We start from the raw sequence: 19,138 nt of genomic DNA, 5'->3' as shown, positions 1-19,138 counted from the left end.
CTGACACGAACTCACACAACTCTCTCTGTCATAAATTCAAAGAGAGCAAGCTGTACCAGACAGAATTACCCAGTTGTATCCCTCTCTCCCCAGTTGCTACCAACTACTTTGCTGTGGCAGAGAATTTCCCAATATCAGCATTTAGTGAAGCCTTGGAGCTGCTCTGTGTTAAAGCTTGAGCTGAACAGGACCCTAGCACAGAGCAAGAAAACTGATACAGATTCAGGGCTATCAACTCTAATATACAGTGGATTATTTTCATTTTGAAGAGCTAATGTTTAAGCTCACTTTCAAATGAATGCATCCACAACCTGTCTGTAGTCTGTGCTGGTCATTATTTTTACTGTGTAATTCTGTCACCTACGCAATTTTCTGATTTTTCTTATTTTGCCATTATCCATATTGTATATGCAGAGGTAATGTATGATATTGCTGCTGCTTTCCATTTGTGCCTTAGATTAACGTTTTAGTTCAATCAATCTGGCTTCCTCGTAACACAACATCGTGATCAATCTTACAGGACCAGAATAACAGTAAAATTACATTTCTAGAATAAGATGGATTCTAAACTTATTAAATATATCCTCACTGGAATACATAAGAATGAAACAAAATCCTTCATCACCTCACCTACAGAAGACATATTTGTAATCTAAAGCTGCCCTTCGTATTGAAATTTATTGCTTCTAAACTACAACTATTAGAACTCAATCTTCAATTAATTTTTCACTTTTTTGATACATTGGACCTCTTATTGTCACTTAAATGAATCATTTGTAAGGTTACTGTAAATCTAATAGGATACATTTCCATGTGATGTATTTTTGTTAAGAACTACTCAACAAGTAGGCCTCTGCCTCTTGTTTAGACTGCTCCTCCTTCTTGCTCTGAACCCAGATTTTACTCTTGGGTCATTGAGGGTAAACCTGTATTGTAAATTTACTGCTTTAAATTTAGGATTAGTAAAGTTGAAATTGTATCTCCAACAGACTTGGGGAAAATGCTGCCCCAGTTAACAGGGCAAAGTGAGCCTGTGAGGCTACTGGTCCCAACACCTCCAGGTGAGGTGTTTTTGAAGCCAGGGATTCCACATTCCACAGAAGGCTCTGAACTAACAGCAGTGTATCCTAAGTGCATGTTCTTAGCTCCTGCCAGGCTGGAACAGGTCACTGCATCCTGTGCACCATCCCACCAGAAACAGCCCAGAAGCAGCTGATGCACAGGGCCTGGAGGGTGAGAGAGGCAGGAGCTCAGTCCAGGCAGCCTGTGGGGCCCAGGCACCCCATGCTGGGAGCTGCCCAGCCTTGTGTGCAGGTCTGCTGGCTGAACTGGGGGTGAGATCAGTGCAGGAATGGGGGCTGGTGGCTAGAGACCTCTCTACGACTACTCTGCAGCTGACTGAGGTTTTAAGACTAAATTCCAAAAGCTGTTCTTTGAATTTAGGAATTCTGAAAGACATTTAAATATGGAGGACCTTCTCATTTAATGGGAGTTCTGGATTCTCCTAGATTGCATGCTAGTAAGCTTTGGATTTGAACTCTGGCTTGAGTACACCATAACCCAAATTAACTGTGCTGTGTTATCTTCTAGCTCTGCAATTAGCTTGTGTCACCAGCAAATGAAATGCATGAGTAATTTCTATACGGAAATTGCTTGCCACCTCATTTATTAACATTAAAACAGATGCTGTTTTATCACTGACTGATACTGGACATTAATCAGTATTTTGTCAGACTCTGCATGCATATTAATATCACAGCTGGGAGGAATCTGGGGAAGTTCCTCTGTAAAATATCCTGTACCTCCTGCCTGATCATCTGCCAGCACAGCACCCATGGAAGTGCTTGTACCCCTCTCAGGCAGCTACTGTTTACCCCTTGAGTGCACATTTTCCCACAGATGGTATCCACCTACAGCAAAAGCTGGAAGTACAGCACAAAAGAAACAAGGCAGGAAAACCAGGCCACCCTATACCACAGTCTGGTCAGCCTTTTTCCTTAGAAATGAAGAGCCATAATAAATCAACCCTCTAAAACTATAGGTATTCCCACAGTTTGTAAAGTAATTCATATCTTGATGGGTGAATAAAAAGTGTCATTTATATGTTGAGTGATGGGCAAGGTGGTGGGTCAGGACTATGAACATTTCTAGATAATTTTTTTGCTTTCTATTCCCAGGATCCCATTCCCATAATTACTCCTGTTTTCCAAACCATGTATGCATTTTGTTATTAAGGTAAGGAGGTGAGGCATATGGACCAAAGAACAGGACTAGCTCACATACAGCTTACAGTCCTTTGGGCCTCTCTTCCCATCAAGCCCTGATAAGCTCCAGGAAATGTAACCAGCAACAACTGCTGCTTTGCATTTGATTTAAAGGAACTGAAGAGAGAGAGAGAGACAGAGAGGTAAGAAAACACTAAAGTATTTCAAATACCAATTTTCAGGTGAATTATCATGGAAAATAGCCTGGCAGTCAAATGAGGATTCTTCTAGGAAAATTATCTGGTTCAAAAACTGGAACAAAAATTATTCGCATTAGTTAAAATAAGGCTCAGAATGAAGTGTTAAGCTTCTGGGAGCTCCAGAAGGCCCATGAGGAGAAGAGTTAAAGAGGGTTCATCTCACTAACCCCTTGAGTTTTCCTTGTGTACATGAGTACCCTGAGACCTGCCAGGAACCAGCCTTTCTGTCCCTGCTGCCCATAATCCCACGGACAGGGGCTGGAATTCTTACTACCTCATTCAGGCTTGTCTTGTCCTTCCCAGCCCTGCTGCTGAGCAGTCACAAAGGGAAGCAGCAGCACTGCAGTGCCTTCAGGAATTGTCGTGGTATCTGGGCACACTGTCAGGCTGCTGCTGAAGGGAGGCAAGAGGACAATCCTGCATGTCCCAGTTCAGGAGTGAGTCCTGTGCATGCAATGGGCTGCCAAAGGGAGTTCTGAGAGGGAAATGCTTCCCATCTGGAGTGCTAATTTACTCCAGCAAAGGCTAGGATTGGATCCTTGGGCACTGGAAAAAATACAGCAAGATGGCTTGTCTGTATTGGGACAAATGAGTGAGAGGTGTACACACTTGCCAAAAATGTTTGCAATGTGCACGGAAGCACAAGCTTTCATCTTGTTACAGAATGTACAAGTCTGAAGTATTTAGCAGCATGAGAGCAATATCAAGCCATTAACCCTTACTACACCATAAATCTGTAGCGAGCAAAGGGGTTTGAAAGTACATATAATTTTGCTGTAAAGTGCTAGAAATTTATAATAATCAGGACACTAAGTCCAGCTCAGCTATAAAACCCAGTGTCCAGTGAAAGTAAATAGAAATGAATCTAAAGCACCTTGTTGCAATTAATAGTGACAAATCTTTTAGTCTGTGCTCCAGACTCCTGGACTATTTTTCCTGCACGGGTGCAAAGCAATTTGGTTAATGATCTTAAGGTAATAATTTGTAGCAGAATCAACAGCACGATATTCGCGGTACCTTTGAGGTGTCCTTCACGTTACAGATGTGACACTAATTTAGTTCCATGACAGTGATCACCACACTCATTACTTATTCCACAAATTAATACTTAAAAATGAATTGGTATCTATCTGCTGAAGTTATAAATTTGGTGATATTAATTCTGAATAGAAATAAGATTTTTTGGGGTTCATTTTTTTTTTTTTTCAATCTCAATGATTCTGCAGTTGCACCGCAAGTAGGATATCCAAACCATCTAGTGCACACACATTTTTGTTGTTTTGTTGGGATTTTTTGTTTTGTTTTTTTTTATTTCAATGGTAGATTCTTATTCTGTCTGACAGAAAACCAGGAAATATGGCTTACAATTACAGAATATTTCTTTCTTTCTGCTATTCTGTTCTGTTGTCTTATTTCTTTGAAAGGAAGCACTGTTTCAACTTCTTAATGAGTGGCTGAAGAGCAAGCTAAGAAGGTTAACTCTATTTATGGCAAGAAACTCCTTTCATAGATCTTCATGGACAGCTTCTTCCAGGCATGGCAACTACAGTTTTCCCCTTCACCACCTGGGGAATCAAGCTGAAGTAAAGACACTTCATATTACTTTGATTAAGAAATGACCTTTTCCCTTTTTACAACCAGGTGTGCATAGCTTTATGTTAAGATTTTTTTATGAAGACTGTAAGAATAATTACATCTATCACTGGTAGGATTGATCTACAGCCTTCCTTGTATTAGAATTTAAGTCCATTTGATTTCAGTGTATTGGTTCCATGAAAGCCTTTTATATTGTCTCAGTGACATTCTTCATCTCTCTTAAAACAGTTTGTTTGGGTTTAGTTGGGTTTTTTATATGTATCTAAATTATTCTGAATTTTTCTGAAAAGTCAGGATTACACATTATTTTGCAGTAAAATGCTGTATTCTGTATTTTTAGATAATCAATTTAAGAATTACTTCCATGTGCCACTGGAATACAGCCACATCCGGAGTAAGACAGACCAGCCACTTACAGAAACTGTAGTAGTATGTCTTGGCCAACTGAGATGACAAAGGAATGAGATGCTGTGCTGTAGAAGGTATTTGTGTTGTCTGGCATATCTGATCTAGTTTGCTATTTTCCTTGGAGAATTCATGATGAAGTCTGGCAGTACATCACAGCATTTATCATCAGTGTTTTGTTATAATTTGTAGAAATTCTCACAAAGTGGAGTTTAGCATTGACATTTTATGCTGTGATTTCTTCAGGGATTTCTACAATGTGCCCAAGACAAATGCAGATTCCTGAGCAATCCTTTTATGTGCTCAGAGGAAAGTCAAAGCTGTCCCATTCTTTGAGACTAAGTCAGCACTGCTGCCTTGCCCTCCCTGCCCCTGAGAGGCATCTGGAATTACCCAATGAACCAGACTTGAGAGAGATCACTACATTTGCAATAGGAAATTTAAGCAAGTACTTCTTGGTGAAAGGGGTCTGTGAGCAGGTGATGAAACGTGGCACTGAGGCCTCATTCCAGACTGGTTCCAGCTCTTCATGGGTCACCCAGCAGGACAAATGGGATCAGCACTGGCTGTGGGCAGGAACCACTCAGTGCTGGGCTAGTGCCTGGGGGGGCAGATGAGACTTATGTCAGCATCAAGATTGCTGATGTAATACAAGTATGTAATACAATACTGGTATCTTGTGGCTAATGTAATTTTGGTCCAGCACTAGAAGTCCTGAGGACTTTCCCTGTGTCACTGATCCATAATGGGAAACCTTAAGCAGGACCTGGGGTCTGCGTCCTGAACACGGCTGGAGGCGCAACCCTGCTGGAAAATGTGCACAAGCTGTTCCTTTACACAGCAGCTTCCACTGACTGAATTTGTGCTGCTTCTGCCTCCTGTGACCCAACCCCTGCCATGCCCAAAATGGGTGATTACAGGACTGATTCTCTGGGTCCAAATTCAGGGGGAGGGGTTTCGTGGGGATTATTTAGGAAGCTGCAAGATTAGCATTCATGTGACAGAGGTACAACAATCTTAATTTGAGTTGCAGAGAAAGTTCAATTTAGAAACTAGTCACTGTGAGAACACTGTTCCTCTATTAATTTGGGGGGGAACTTGAAAAACAAATTAAAAGTAATGTTTTCCAGTACTTCTTTCTTCAGATTAATTTCATGCCAATTATTGCATTACTTTTAGCTGATAAATATTCAGAGACTAAAAGAAAGCAACAAGATGGATTAATTCTCCCACAGTACAAACAAAATTTTAAAATATTTTATATAACATAATTAAATGTCGTTTGTTGTTTTCAGAATGAGATCATGGGACATCTTAATTAATTGCTTTAAGACGACTGAAGACTTGTTGCAGAGCAAAAAAGATTAAAATATTCAGATATTTATCTGTAACATTAAATTTGTTGGCTAATAATGGTTCTAAAATAAATCCTACCTGCAGAAATCCGGTGGCACCATGCCATAAACATTTATCCTGTCACAGAGCTCTAATGCGATAGTCATTGTGAACCAGCCCGTGCTAAGCCAAGTGTTGGATATCTTCCTGAAAGCAAAAACATAATTAAGTTTCTAAGCTGGCAAATAATTCTTGAGATTTATTTATTTATTTATTCATTTATTCATTCTGAAGCAATTTCTCAGCGTTTTCTTCATTCTCATAAAAAGCTTTGAAAATTGGGCAACCAAGACTACTGTGCTCTTCCATTTTTTAATGATTTTTCTGGTGCTTCCTGTCAGTGGAATAATCTAGGCAGAAGCTGCCCTTGCTGTAAGTAATTTTAGGCACAGCAACATTAATATTTAGCTGACCTTTTGACTTGGTTTCTAGAAGCTCCCAGCCCCTCACTGTGACTCCTGGTTGGAAACTCTTTAGAGTTGGTTGCAGCTATGACTGTTCCATGGCCAGCCTGGGAAATCTTCATCCTAGGAGCCACCCAGGTGCCATCCATCCCTGCCTGGGGGAACCTTTCAATGGGAATGACAGTGCTGGCAGGGAGCCCTCTAAGGCAGTGCCTCTCCTGCCTTCACTGCAGGCTGGGACATGGCTTTAAAAGAAGCTCAAGTGATCCCAGCATAAATTATGCAAAGTAGGAGATAACCCCATGTAAAGGGATTTACAAGTTGTGTTTAGATTTTGCTGTATCACAGGTTCTTATCTGCAAAGTGGCAACAATAATGTTTCCTGTTCCTCTCCTGTGCTTGGCAGTGCTGTTTAGTTTCTACGAGCTGGGTTCTGTGATGGCTATTGGATGCCTGGCACATGCACTGGAATTCCCAGTCCTGTGTTAAGTTCCTGTACTGGCTCTGTGTTGTGGCACTCTAGGAATGGGAGGATCAAGAAAATTCCAGCAAAGAAAACATCTTAGAGGTGTCACAAGGGCATGTGTAGGGGCTGGCACCTCTCTTAGACATGGACGCACATAAAATTGGGTGTTTGCTCCAAAGAAAACGAGTTCACTCAGAGGTCTCCTTTCAAATGCTGTTGAAGAATAAGACAGGAATTCTCCCTAATGGCTCCTCATCCAGCTAGGAAAGTCCCACAGGAAGAAGTTCAAGCTTGTGTTATCTTTAGCCCAAAGAGTCCTCAGATTCCTGCTGACAGCCTGTCACAGTGACAGGCTCTCCCTTCATCTCCTACTAAAGCTGAGGCACTGAGGGAGCAAGTGCAGGCTCTGGGAAGGCCTTGGCACTCTATCAGAATGTATTATGTGGGACCTACATTAATCCCATTCCCCCACACCTGTATCTGCCAGATACCTGTGAAACTTTGTCACAGCCCCCCCCAAAAAAGCACAGCAGAAGACATGAGGGTCTCTTCAGAAAAGTCACCTGGGAATCCCAGGTCCTGGCCCAAGTTCCAAGGCCGTCTTTTACAGTTTACCCAGTGATAGCAAGATGTGGAGCATCTTGGAAGCAGGGACCTGAGGCCACAAAAGCCACTGCAAGCAAGTGCCAGCAATCACTAACATCTAATTCAGAAGACAGGAGCCACCACGCAGCCTCCCAAGCTAATGCTAAGCAAGCTGGTTCCAAGTAGGTCACCTACAGGGCAGTAGGAGGAGATGTTTTGAGCACTGTCAGATTGAGGAATGCCTTGTAACAAGGTTTCCCATTTCCTCAGGGAATCAGACTACTACAAAGAAAAAAAAAAGTGGTGGTGTCTGTGCCAGCAGCTTAAAAGACACTTCTAAACATAAGGGGATTCTTTAACTAAATATGCCTGGGGGGTGCTGGGGAGCCCACGTAATTTGTTCTGTCCTTAGTGGAACACCTGGTAATGTATAAACTCCTGAAACACATTTTTACTCCTCTTGACACACAGACTTTCAAGCTATGCTAGCATTTGGAGAATGACATGTTATAAGCATCTCATTATTTCCAATTATGGGGCCTTATTTATTTTCTAACTGTGCACTGAAGCTTGGGGGTGGTGGTGCAGTTTGTCACAATGCCATAGCTGGGTCATAAGTGCAGCAGAGGCCTTCAGGCACAGCAACAATATAAAACAGTAAGTAAGAATTTTTGGGTCAAAATTATTAGGGAAGAGAATGGTAGGGAAAAGCCTAAAAAACTTGCTTCTCTGTCACTTGAGCATTTCTGAGCTCTGAATCACTAGGTAATTCAGGAACACATTCAGGCTAAGAGTGCTCCGGAGCTTGCACAAGTCCACTGTTCCAGGTGCCCAACACTTACATTCCAAAACCAAGGGAGCAACTGCAGCCAGACCATGACCAAAGCTTTGCACAGGTCAGGACACCCAAGGCTCTCTGCTGGGTTAATCTTCTTTCTGCTTACACACACTTAGGTTGTCATTTACTGTTTTCAATAAACAGGAGAACATCTGAATATAAATAAACTCGCTTAGAAGCTAAATAATAAAGATTTAAAAATTCATTCAAGTACACTCTGCCCTCTTTAAATACCGTGTCTGTAGGACAGCAACACAGAAACAGGGTTATAGTGTCTTGCATTTCATAAAAGATCTGAGCAAGAGTCCAAGAAAAGAATACAGTTTTTATACTTAATCAGCAGTAATGAGAGAATATGAAGAACTGTCATGTGCTTATTAGGGGAAATTATCAGATATTCTTTTATATGATGAACTAACACACTGTGCTGATAATTCTGTAGTGCACACTAAATTACTATTAAAGGCCTTTCTGCTCCACCAAAATCTCATTTATAATCTCTATGGAAATACTCTTCCTGCAGTTATTTCATTTATGCTGCTTTTATCTAATTACTATAATATTGGTTCTGAATCGTATTTTCTTAATGTACCCTTATTCAATTATAAAGTTATTTTCAAGTACAGTTACTTTATAATGCCAAGTATATTGCTCTGCAGCCTTTGTCTTTCACCATACTATTTAACTGGCAATGTTTTCTGAAGGTTTTTCTTCATTCCAAAATGTCTTTTTTCCAAAAAGCACAATACATCTAATGACCTTTTTTCTCATCATTTTCAAGACAGAAATGAATAGCCCGATTAATGCAACCTTGCAATCATGCTTCTCTCTCCCTCCTTTGTTTTTTGTAGGCACTAATGTCAAGAGCTCAGCAGAAACCTCCTGGGGAACAGCAACATTCTGGACTATACAATGTTCTGCTCCTGCCCCCACAGGTACCTAAATTTTCTCCCTTACAAATTCTTTCCTACCCATGTTTCTTTTCATCTTCCCTTTCTTCTGTGCTGCTTATTCATTTATTTTCATCTCCCGTTTTAATCTTCTCAGCCCTTCAAGTATGCTGTCTGTGCCCTCTAAAGGAGTTGTTCATACACAGCAGAGCCTGCAGTTTATTAAAATCTACAGGGCCTGTTCCTCAGGCTGAATTTTGCTGGCATCTGAGTGCCTTTGATTCACACTGGGAGTTCAGGGTACCCATGACTGAGTTCACTATAAACTTGTTATAATGTCATTAATGGCTCAAATGCCTTGAGAATATTTCAGGAGCTGAGCCTGGTGCCTGTGCAGAAAAAGAAATGCTTCCATCACACACTCACTACCGGCCTCTGGCTCTGGATGGGTGCTGCAGAACCAGAAAGAGCAGCTTGCCTGAAATGGCACAGCATGTGTCACAAAAAGAACAGGATCCTGGCAATGTCAGGGAAGGAATGGAACCCTGGCTCCCTGTGGCAGAACTGAAGTTCTGAGACTGAAGCAGGGGAGGGAAACTGTTCCTCAGAACCGGGGACAGCACATGATCCTACCCTGGATCACCAAAAGCATAATCCAGGAAAGGAGGTGGCGGTGTGCATTCCTTGTGTCCAGGGCCTCCCCCTGGGGCTCATGATGGCCAGGTTACAGTGCAGTTACAGCTTTTTGACTTCCATGCCTTTGCAAATACTGAGCACACAGATATAACCCTCTGCACTTTTCTTGAAGGGCACAAACACTTAATTCACCTTGCATTACTCTGGAAAAGACATTCACATCACAACTGGCAGGGTATGTGCCCTTGTTATCCTTCCTTCTTGTTCTGGCAGAGACCAGAACACACCGACTGGAGATGAAGAAGAACCCTTAATGTTACAAAACTGACCAAGTTACTCTGTGCTCTGGTGTGAGCCTTAGTCAGCCAGGAACTCAGATCCACTGTAACTGAACAGAGCTCTGTAAGCAAACCATGTGGGGTGTGACAAAGGCAGCAAATGCCAAGCAAATGTTGCCTTCAGCTAAGAGGATACAACAGTTTCCTCTAACATTGGTTCTGCCTTTCTCATGTAGCCCAGAAAATGAAATCTGTGCTCGAGTCTTCCCTGTCCACAAGAGGATTGATCCCTGTTCCAAGCTTTGGTGTGTGTGTTTTTTATTTGTAGGCTAGCACATCTGACTCTGAGTTACTGCACAATAAACCTACCTCTTCATCTGCATCTAAGTGGGGACCCTGTGCCATTTTTACAGCAGCATATTTAATAAGTAAAAAAATAAAACTTCATTAAAAATAAATGTCTTTCATGCTGGGAAGTCTTTGGTTTGAACACCCATTTTCAAACATTATATGTGAAAATACTCAAGTACTGCAGTGGGTCACTTACTACAAATTTGATTTGAAGATCAGCCTACAAGTCTCATAAACAGTCTCATAAAGATGTAAGTATCATAATAACTTTCCATTTTCCAGTTGCAAGTATAAGATTAACTGTTCTGAAGCACCTAATGTATGACTAATGTTTATTTGTTTTACAAGAAGCTTTACAGCTGCAATGTTCCAAAAATGCTTAAATTCAATAAACAGCTATTATAATTCACTGAATGGTGGCATTTCCTCTATAAGAAAACATAACCTATCCATTCTAATTTTTCAGATTCAGTGAAAAAACTTTAAGGTATATTACCCCAAAGTGAGATTTAAACAGCACCTGCCTCTTTGACTCTATAAACAGTACATCCAGACTCTGGCATTCTAGGCTGATGAGGCAATACTCCATACAAATCATTTTGATGCATATTTTTACTTATGTTACCAGTGATGTTATTTGGCATGTCATGCCACGTTACAACTCATGAGGCAGAGGATTTAATGGGCATGATTGTCCCTCTGAGCAGATCTGAAATTGGTGTATATAAATTGCATCATTTTACTACTCTGTGACATCCCCTAGGTGTATCCATGTAAGTTCTCACCTGTCTTTTCCAGTCTCCCGTTTAAAAAGGTCATCAAATTGAAGCATCTTGTGGCGAGAAATCATATACACTTTTAACTGAGGCAGTATCTGGTTCATCAGCTGCAGGTTATTGTACACCAAGCCTTTGCCATCTCTCCTCATGTAGCTGCTCGGGCCCCAGAAGATGAACACAGCACCGTGGCTCATATTTAAGAGTTCGTTGCGATTGCGCAAAATCCTCTGAATGCTGGAGTGTGCAATGACCCGAAGACTCGTTTTGTTGCCGACATCTTTGCCATAACCCTGGGTGGGTGCATCGTTCATCCGTATGACGCACTCGCTCTCGTCAATCCTGTCACCTTGTCTGCTCCCCAGGAGGTGTCCCGAGCTGGTGACCAGCGCACAGCTCTTGCAGTGCATCTTTAACGGCTGCAGAGACAGAGACACTTCACAGTTAGCTGTAGACATCTTCCCTTTCACTGCATAGCTGTGGTTTACATGTTCATGGCATATTTTACAGCAAATACCTCAGAGCAATGTACATAAATCTCTCCTGGCAGTCTTCCCAAATAGCTGGGGACACATTATCTGTACATTTTTGGGGGGAATGTGGTGTAAGTGTACAGCACTTAGAGTTCCTCTGTGGAGCTAAGCCCTTTGAGTAAATCCTCCTTTCCACTGCTGCCTCATAAAGAGAAATCACAACAGCTTCTCTACTCTTCCCAGCTACTTAGGACTGTACTTCTTGCACTTGCCATAACAGCTATAATTGGAGTATTTTTTATTCTTCCTCTTCCCTTTTTTTTCAGGAAATAATAAATCCTAAGGCCTCATAAGTTCATGTGTGAACAGCTTTTCAACCCTGGGGTCGGGACATTTTGCTATGGGAAGAGATTGATACCTTGGCCCAGTCCTTCCATGCTATTTGCAAATTGTGCCACAACCACTGCAGTGCTCTCATACCTCCTTTATGGTTCAACAGTCAGAGCTGGTCAGTAATGTCTGTGTATATTTTACATGACAGTGAGTTAGTGCACTGAACCTTTGCTACCTTGTCAGGTCATGTTTAAAAGTTACACAGTAAAATGAAACGGGAGGTGCCTGTTCAGTGAGTGCTGACCTAATGGAAGCAGAAGAGTAAAACAAGCTTTCATGAAAATGAAAGTGCACGATAAATCATGTTACTGAAGTATGCCATCACCACAGGTATCAATTATAGAGGAGTATGTCACTATCTACTGCTCAGCATGAGAACTAAATGGAGCAAGGGTTAACGGAATCCCCAAAGTGCAACCTTCTAACAACAATACAATAAACTGTGAGGTAAATAAAGACTGTTTGAGGGTGTGCCTTGGTAGCCCTCCAGGAAATAGTATCTTGCAATTGGTGTGTATCTTAGTTTCTTTGAAAAACAACAAACAGCAACAAAGCAAACAAACAACAATGCCCACCCATGCCCCAAAAAAACACCAGCCCAACAAAAAAACCCACCACCAGAAAAACCCCAGGCACAGAGGCTGAACTGCACTTGCTTGATCATTCCGATCTACACATATACAGGAATCCAATGACTAAATCAGCCTGTAGTGAGGTACAGCTTAAAACTCTAAGGCTGAAAAGGACACATGATGTAGGTTTGACATAATCTCATGCCCCTGTTTGAAAATGCTTTGGCCCTGAGTACTTAATGTGAGTGTTTTACTACAGTAACTTAGTTTTAATTTTGAAGGTACTAAGTGGTTACAATTACAGTCTGAGATTCTTTCTATGAGACTAGCTAATGAATGCTTAATGCTTTTTAATTGCAGAAAAAAAACCAAACCAAAAATATACAATATGGACACCGATACAACCAGTAAACCTTGTATCTCCATCTCCCCCGATCAACAAAGTCCCTTTCACATCTATGAACTATAATCCAGAGCTAATGATATGGGTGAAAATGTGCCTTTGTGAGCCAAGGTTCCTAATGCAGTATTTACATGCATTTTCCTTTAAGCTTTCATCTGCCACTTTGATGAATTACCTAGTGAAAAGCTCTGAGGAGAGCTGGCTGCTCCACCACCATGCTTGGGAAGCAAGACGAGGTGCTAATGAGGTTAAAGGAAATGTAGTCAGCACCAATGTTAACTCACAGGTTTGAATATCCACATAGCAAGGCATTTTCACCTAAACAATCTCTGCTGGTTTCTGGCCTACTGAGCTACAACTTCCTTGTTTCTTTTAAAAAAGTGTGCCACAGAACCCATCAATTGTTAGGAAAAAAGGGCGGCCATCAGCAGAGCTGTGGAAAATTGGGGAGGGGGCTGAGGCTACATAATGAACATTAACACCCCCCAGAACATCTATCCCAGATCTTGTTTGAAAAATGTTCCTTCTGGGAAGAAGTCTTTAGCCTGAAAGAGTCAGGTATTGTCTAGCCACTTCCTGAATGATGCATGGGGGCTGAGCCCTTGTAGCTGCTCTAGGCAAGTAATTTTCAGTTGCCTCACTCAGATTCTTTCAGCTGAAATCTACAAAACTTGCACCTAAAAATTGTCAGAGGAATTCACGGTGAACAGCCACAACATTCTCACACCAGCTGTTTATAATGCTCTGACAACAGTGAAAGCAAGGGGGGAAAAAAGCCATTGGCTGTAATACCATCTCACTGGGAGGCAGCAGTGGCACCAGAAATGTCATCTACTTAAGCAATAATAATGGAGGCAGAAGGCAGTTCTTTGGGATTGATGACCAGCTGGAAAAAGTTGATGGCCTGAGAATAACCAGGGGCCATTAAGCCAGAAGAACATTAACTCCACAGAAAACGCTGTTACAGTAATTATTACAGTGATATTTTGGAAAAAAAGCAAACCCCATGAAATATGAGTTATATTTCAGGAGCCTGGCTTCAAAAGGGATGTGGTGAGAGGTAGGCGAGTTTTATAGCATCTTTATTAATTACTTTGAAATGTAAGATATCATGCATGTAAAAGCTGCTGACATTGAATCATACCCATTGTTAATAAGCAGCCACAGTTTGTGTGTACCTGAACTCCATGGACAGCACCTCTGTGATAGGGCAGAGCATGTGGCTACTGCTACAACACAGGTCAGGCACTTGGACAGTACATGAGCCAAGCACTGTCCAAAAAAATATCCCAAATCACCTCTCAGTTCCAGTCACCTCAAGACACGTATGGAGAGAGGAAGAACAGAGGTTACAGTACAAGTTCACAATGTGGAGCCCCAGAAGATGGCAAATCAGCTGGTGCTTTTCCAAGACAGATGGGCTATCCCAAGGGAATGAAGGCAGCAGGGGAACTTTGTCATGGGGCAAACCCCATAACAGCACCTTTGTGGCCATAACGAATAAGTGCAGCTTTGCACTGCTGCAAGTATTCCCACAGGCCAAACTGACTCCTGGCAGCTTCCACTTCCAGAGATCAGCCCAGAAGTGCTGCTGCTCTGTCACAAATGCCTGATTTAGTTAATGAAACAAAAAACAATGCCACAGGTTTTTTTGTATTTTCCAATTGAAGGCAATTTGCTCTGTTATTGACTTTAAAATCTATGTTGTTCAATGATTGAAAAATGTTATTTTCAGATACTTTAGTGCTCAAGTGCTCAAGAAGAATAAATATTCTCAGATAGAATTATTTTCTTCATGATGAAATCAAATGATCATTTTTTTTTACTTCTAGAAGCCTTTTGATTTTAAAGCCAAGATTTAAAAAAGAAGACAGCTCTCTCCAGTAAAATCACGAACACTGTGAAACACACTTGTTCTTATACTGAGTACTTAATGACCTACTTTCAAGGCCCCTGGGTTCAGATCACTCCATTATCAGTAGTGTAAAAATTTCTGTTCTATAAATAAAAGCCAGAGTGTTTTATCTTGGCAATGATGACCTGGCCACAACAACAATACCAAATCAAACCAAACAAGCAAACAACCATTCCAGAGCAGCCTTGCTTTCTCTTTTTGTTACAAAGCAGGTGATTTCATTGGATTTCATGTCCCCCCCCCGGTGCCCATTGTGCCTGGCCTAAGGCACAACAGCTTGGGACACTCACTGTATGTCACCCCAGTATTTGCTTTTTATGTTCCTTGTCTTGTGCACAGAACTTAGTCAACATTTCCTACATGATGCTAATGAACCCTGAGTTCACACCATGTTCAAAACAATTTGTTACTTATGGCTTGCTCTTTATTGCTGGGTCATTACCCACCAGCAACAATAAATAATTAAGGCTTTGCCAGTGAAACAATACTTTGTCCTGGCAGCTTCAATTTTTTTTTCCTTTCTTGTAGCTTTGAGCAGCTCTGAGGTTTCTCACAGGCTGATGGCTTGGAACCACTGCTCCACCATCCTGACTGCTCCTTCCCAGTGCTCCTCTCCCAGAGGCTTGGAGGACAATCCCCCAGTCACAACTATATCCCAATTCTGCAGGAGTTCCAGCCATGCCCAGCCCATTGCTGGCACATCACGAACAGCTGAATGCTCCAGCTCTGGTGAGCCCCCATCATTCAGCACTGCCCCAAGTGTAAAGCTTCTCATGCCATTAGGTCCATCCCTCATGACAAGATACATGTATTGCTTCTATTGGTGTGCCTCCTTCCTTAGTATTTTCCCTAAAAGACTGAAAACTGTAAGGCCAAGTCTGCTTTTCTTTGAGAGATTCCCAACAACCACCTTAAAGTAAAATAGAAACCCTGAGGCTTCACATTTGCCAAGAAACTTGCGTTCTGTAAGCCAATGCAGCAAGCTGTAGGGCTCAAGCTGTCTCATTAGTGAAGCACAGCTGTGCACTTCAGCAGTGATTTTCACAATGCAAGGACTCTGGGAGACATGATCCTGTGAAAATAATGCAGGTTCCCTGATTATTTTTGGTTTGTAATATACTGATGGAACAGTGCTTTCATAATACTATGACAGGAATAAAAAATGAAAAAAAAAACCTAACCACATACAAGCTGAAAGAGTTTGCTGTTTTTCAAGTCTCATCTATGAAGTGATGCTATCAAGCCAGTCTTCTCTGAACAGTAAGTCATTCAGATGGATACTGGAATATTGTAGGTAACACATAGGTGTATAAAAAGCTGGAGGAAAAAAACCAAACTGAAACACCTAAAGCATGAGAAGAGTTTTGAACTTCAACTTGCTGATGTAAATGCCATTTTAAAGTCTCTGGAAGTTTTGATTTTGTGGTGCCAAGTTCTGATCCAAGACATTATTTTGCTTTGCCCATGACATTTTTACATATATGTTCATACAGGGAGTGTAGCTTAATGTCTACACTCTGCATGCCAGCTCAGACTTCCCCCTCAAGTTTCATAAATTTTGATTCTTTAAACCTTATGCCAGATAAGAGCATCTTATGCAGGTACAGAGAGCTGTCAAAGAGGGGGAAAAAATCCTCAGAGCAAATACATTTGTAATTATTTTTGAAGTACCCTTTTGGTACATTAGAGAATTTACCATGAAAACAAACTGCATTGTCCACTGAACTAAAAGCATTGATTGCCTTGAAAACTATATCCTAGTGACTGATATCACACAAGTAAACAGAAAGGGTTAGAAGATACCACTTGCCCAACATTGTTAATCCTTATGCAAATCCAAATAACAAGCATTTGCAGCAAAATTTTGCAATTCAAAAAAGGTCTGGCAAGTCTGCTCATAAAGATAAATGCATGTCTGTTTAAAAAGATAAAAGATAAAACAAATGAATTTCTTATTACTTCTCTTTGTTTCTTGGGCTGTGGAGCTTGAATATGCAAATGTTGTGGAAGCATTAGCATCTTCATTTCCCATTGATTCTTCTGAGTTAGTAATATAACTGGACTCTGCCTTCAGATATTGGATAAGACAGTGACATAGCCAAACTCCAGCACATGCATTCCTTACACTAGTGATCACAGCACCTCATGTTTTATTCCTCCAAGGAATGGAATGTATTTTTTTTGCCATGATACCATACTGAGGGGCATCTGCAAAACCTGTAGGAAAAATACAATAATCCTATTTTCAAAAGGTCCTTAGACAGGTCTAATTAAATTCAGAACATGAGGCTATATGAAGAGGAAAAAAACCCAACAAATGCACTCCACAAGGCTTTCACTGGAACAATTTTCTTAGAAAAAGTGCCGTTAAGCACACTAGTCAGTGAAGAGTCTTTTGCTTGTGTGAAGTGTTTTCTGGCACATTAACTCGTTTTCAGGGGACTGCTGGCTAGTCAAAGCTTCCATTAGATTAATTAAAATATGGCTTCTCTCACTGGAAAGAAAAGGCATGAGTTTGGTTACAGGACATTGACCACCTATAGAAGCTGAGCCCTTTCTAGTTACAGAAAATACACGAGCAGGAGCAGCAGCACAGCAGATGAACAACAGGGTAGCTTTTGGTATATGGGGCACATTTCTCTTCTTATTTTAGAAGCATGATTACCAGGTGCTGATGTTTTCCCCTAAGCCACCTGAAGTGAATATAAGGTGCAACCTTGCAAATTGTCAGCACGTATAAAGCTAAGATTTAGAGAGTCGTTTCCATCCTGAATCCTATAAATGTGTCCCATGAGGAAGATTAGTATCAATCATAGGCTTATTGGAGAGGGAGATAGGATACAATGATAACCTGAAGCTATCAACTAGAGTAATGGTCTAAGAAGAAAAAGCAATCAGAGAAAGAAAAGAATATCCTCAGTGAAAGGCAGAACTGGAAAATCAGGCACAAATGTATCATGTTGATGAACATGAACTGTTATACAAGAGAGAGAGTCGTATGAACAATATATACAGGCTCTAAAGAAATGGTTATTGCCTAATGTTTATCTTAAAAGGAGTGCAAATAGACATCCATATTACACCAAACTGCTTTACTTTTGTTCTGCAGCTGAAGTACTTGCACTAAAATGAAATAAAGCCACAGGTATGGCGTCTTAACTATGCAAATGGTTATCACTGAAGCGTCACAAAACCAGAAATTATAATGATCTCCAGAAAAGGTATTGGACAGTTTGGATTTTTGCTTCAGAATGTTTTCACATCAACTTCTCTCCTTTGCTTTGGTATCTTTTGGCAGTTCTTTCCAGTTTAAATACTTCATGTAAGTATGCCCTCAGATGCTCTCTCTGCACCTGTCATGGCCATGCAGGATTTTTTTTGAGCTTCAAGCTTCACAGGGTCCCTTTTTTTATCTAACCCAGCTTTAAAGCCAAGCATCACTGATCTTTAAGGTTTGTGCCTACATTTTCAAATTCAAGCACATTCTTTATTTCTGTGGCACTACCTGGCTCATCCAAACGCATCTAAACTCTCACTACAACTATTATCTCTACAAGGCAACAATGTGATGGGCATTGCAAGGACAAAGCAAGACTTTCCAATGGCATCCAGTTTTAACAGAACTGAATACAGCAGCAGAGTTCTAGCATGCAGAGCCCCTAGAATAGGCCATATGAAATGTAAGACCAAATCTCTAATTAGAAAGTTACTGATCCCACAGAGAATTTTTCTAAACTATATTTTGTCTTGTATTTCTCTATCTAGTTGAAGCAAAGTGAAAAAAAAAAATAACACTCCTTATTCCCTTGAAAGGTTTTTGTTAAAAATTTTGTTCAAATGTCTTTCCTTCAAAGTCTGCCAAAAATATTCAGCCTCATGGTGTTTTGTTTTTCATGTGGTAGCTCCATGTAATCTTCATCGGCTTATTTTATGTAACACAGGCTGTTCTATATCCTCTTACTTCTGTCCCTCTGACTTAACAGCACACCAGAAACTAGCGAACAAAATGAAAGAAAGCAGATTTAAACCCTCCCCCCCCCCCGCCGCAAAGATACTGCATCTGAGTTTAAAATGTTTTTCTGAGGATGTATCAGATCCAATAATACACAGAGCTGTACCACCTCCACAGCAGAATCCCAAGGCAGCCTCCATAATCACTGGCACACTGACACCAAAGACAGATGCTGGAAACAGGTACTGGCAGCTGAAGTGGCCAAAACATCCATTTAGCTTAATAGTGACAGGTTGCCAGAACTCACTACAAATCTCTCCCATGCACATACGTAGAAAAGAATAAG

General features: G+C 41.0%; 1 protein-coding gene and 1 long non-coding RNA gene across 3 annotated transcripts in view; one reads left to right on the top strand and one right to left on the bottom strand.

Moving 5' to 3' along the window:
• Window positions 1–19,138, bottom strand: part of ST6GALNAC5 (ST6 N-acetylgalactosaminide alpha-2,6-sialyltransferase 5) — a 78,801-nt gene that overhangs the window by 12,324 nt on the left and 47,339 nt on the right. The window contains exons 3-4 of the mRNA XM_039556545.1: window positions 11,094–11,503; window positions 5,900–6,007 (exon numbers count right to left, since the gene is read on the bottom strand). Of these exons, the coding sequence (XP_039412479.1) occupies window positions 5,900–6,007; window positions 11,094–11,503 (518 nt within the window). The remainder of the gene's footprint in view (window positions 1–5,899; window positions 6,008–11,093; window positions 11,504–19,138) is intronic.
• LOC120410418 lies at window positions 37–10,717 on the top strand. Of its 2 annotated transcripts, XR_005602545.1 has the most exons (3): window positions 37–2,407; window positions 3,889–4,542; window positions 9,005–10,717. It is a non-coding gene; the product is annotated as an uncharacterized LOC120410418 (long non-coding RNA). The 2 variants fall into 2 exon arrangements; XR_005602544.1 differs by lacking the exon at window positions 37–2,407 and having other exon boundaries at window positions 3,828–4,542.

Source organism: Corvus cornix, chromosome 8 (genome assembly GCF_000738735.6).
Source record: "Corvus cornix cornix isolate S_Up_H32 chromosome 8, ASM73873v5, whole genome shotgun sequence".
Classification (NCBI taxonomy): domain Eukaryota; kingdom Metazoa; phylum Chordata; class Aves; order Passeriformes; family Corvidae; genus Corvus; species Corvus cornix.
The sequence above is the reverse complement of the archived record's forward strand: the minus strand, read 5'-3'. Positions and strand labels throughout refer to the sequence as shown.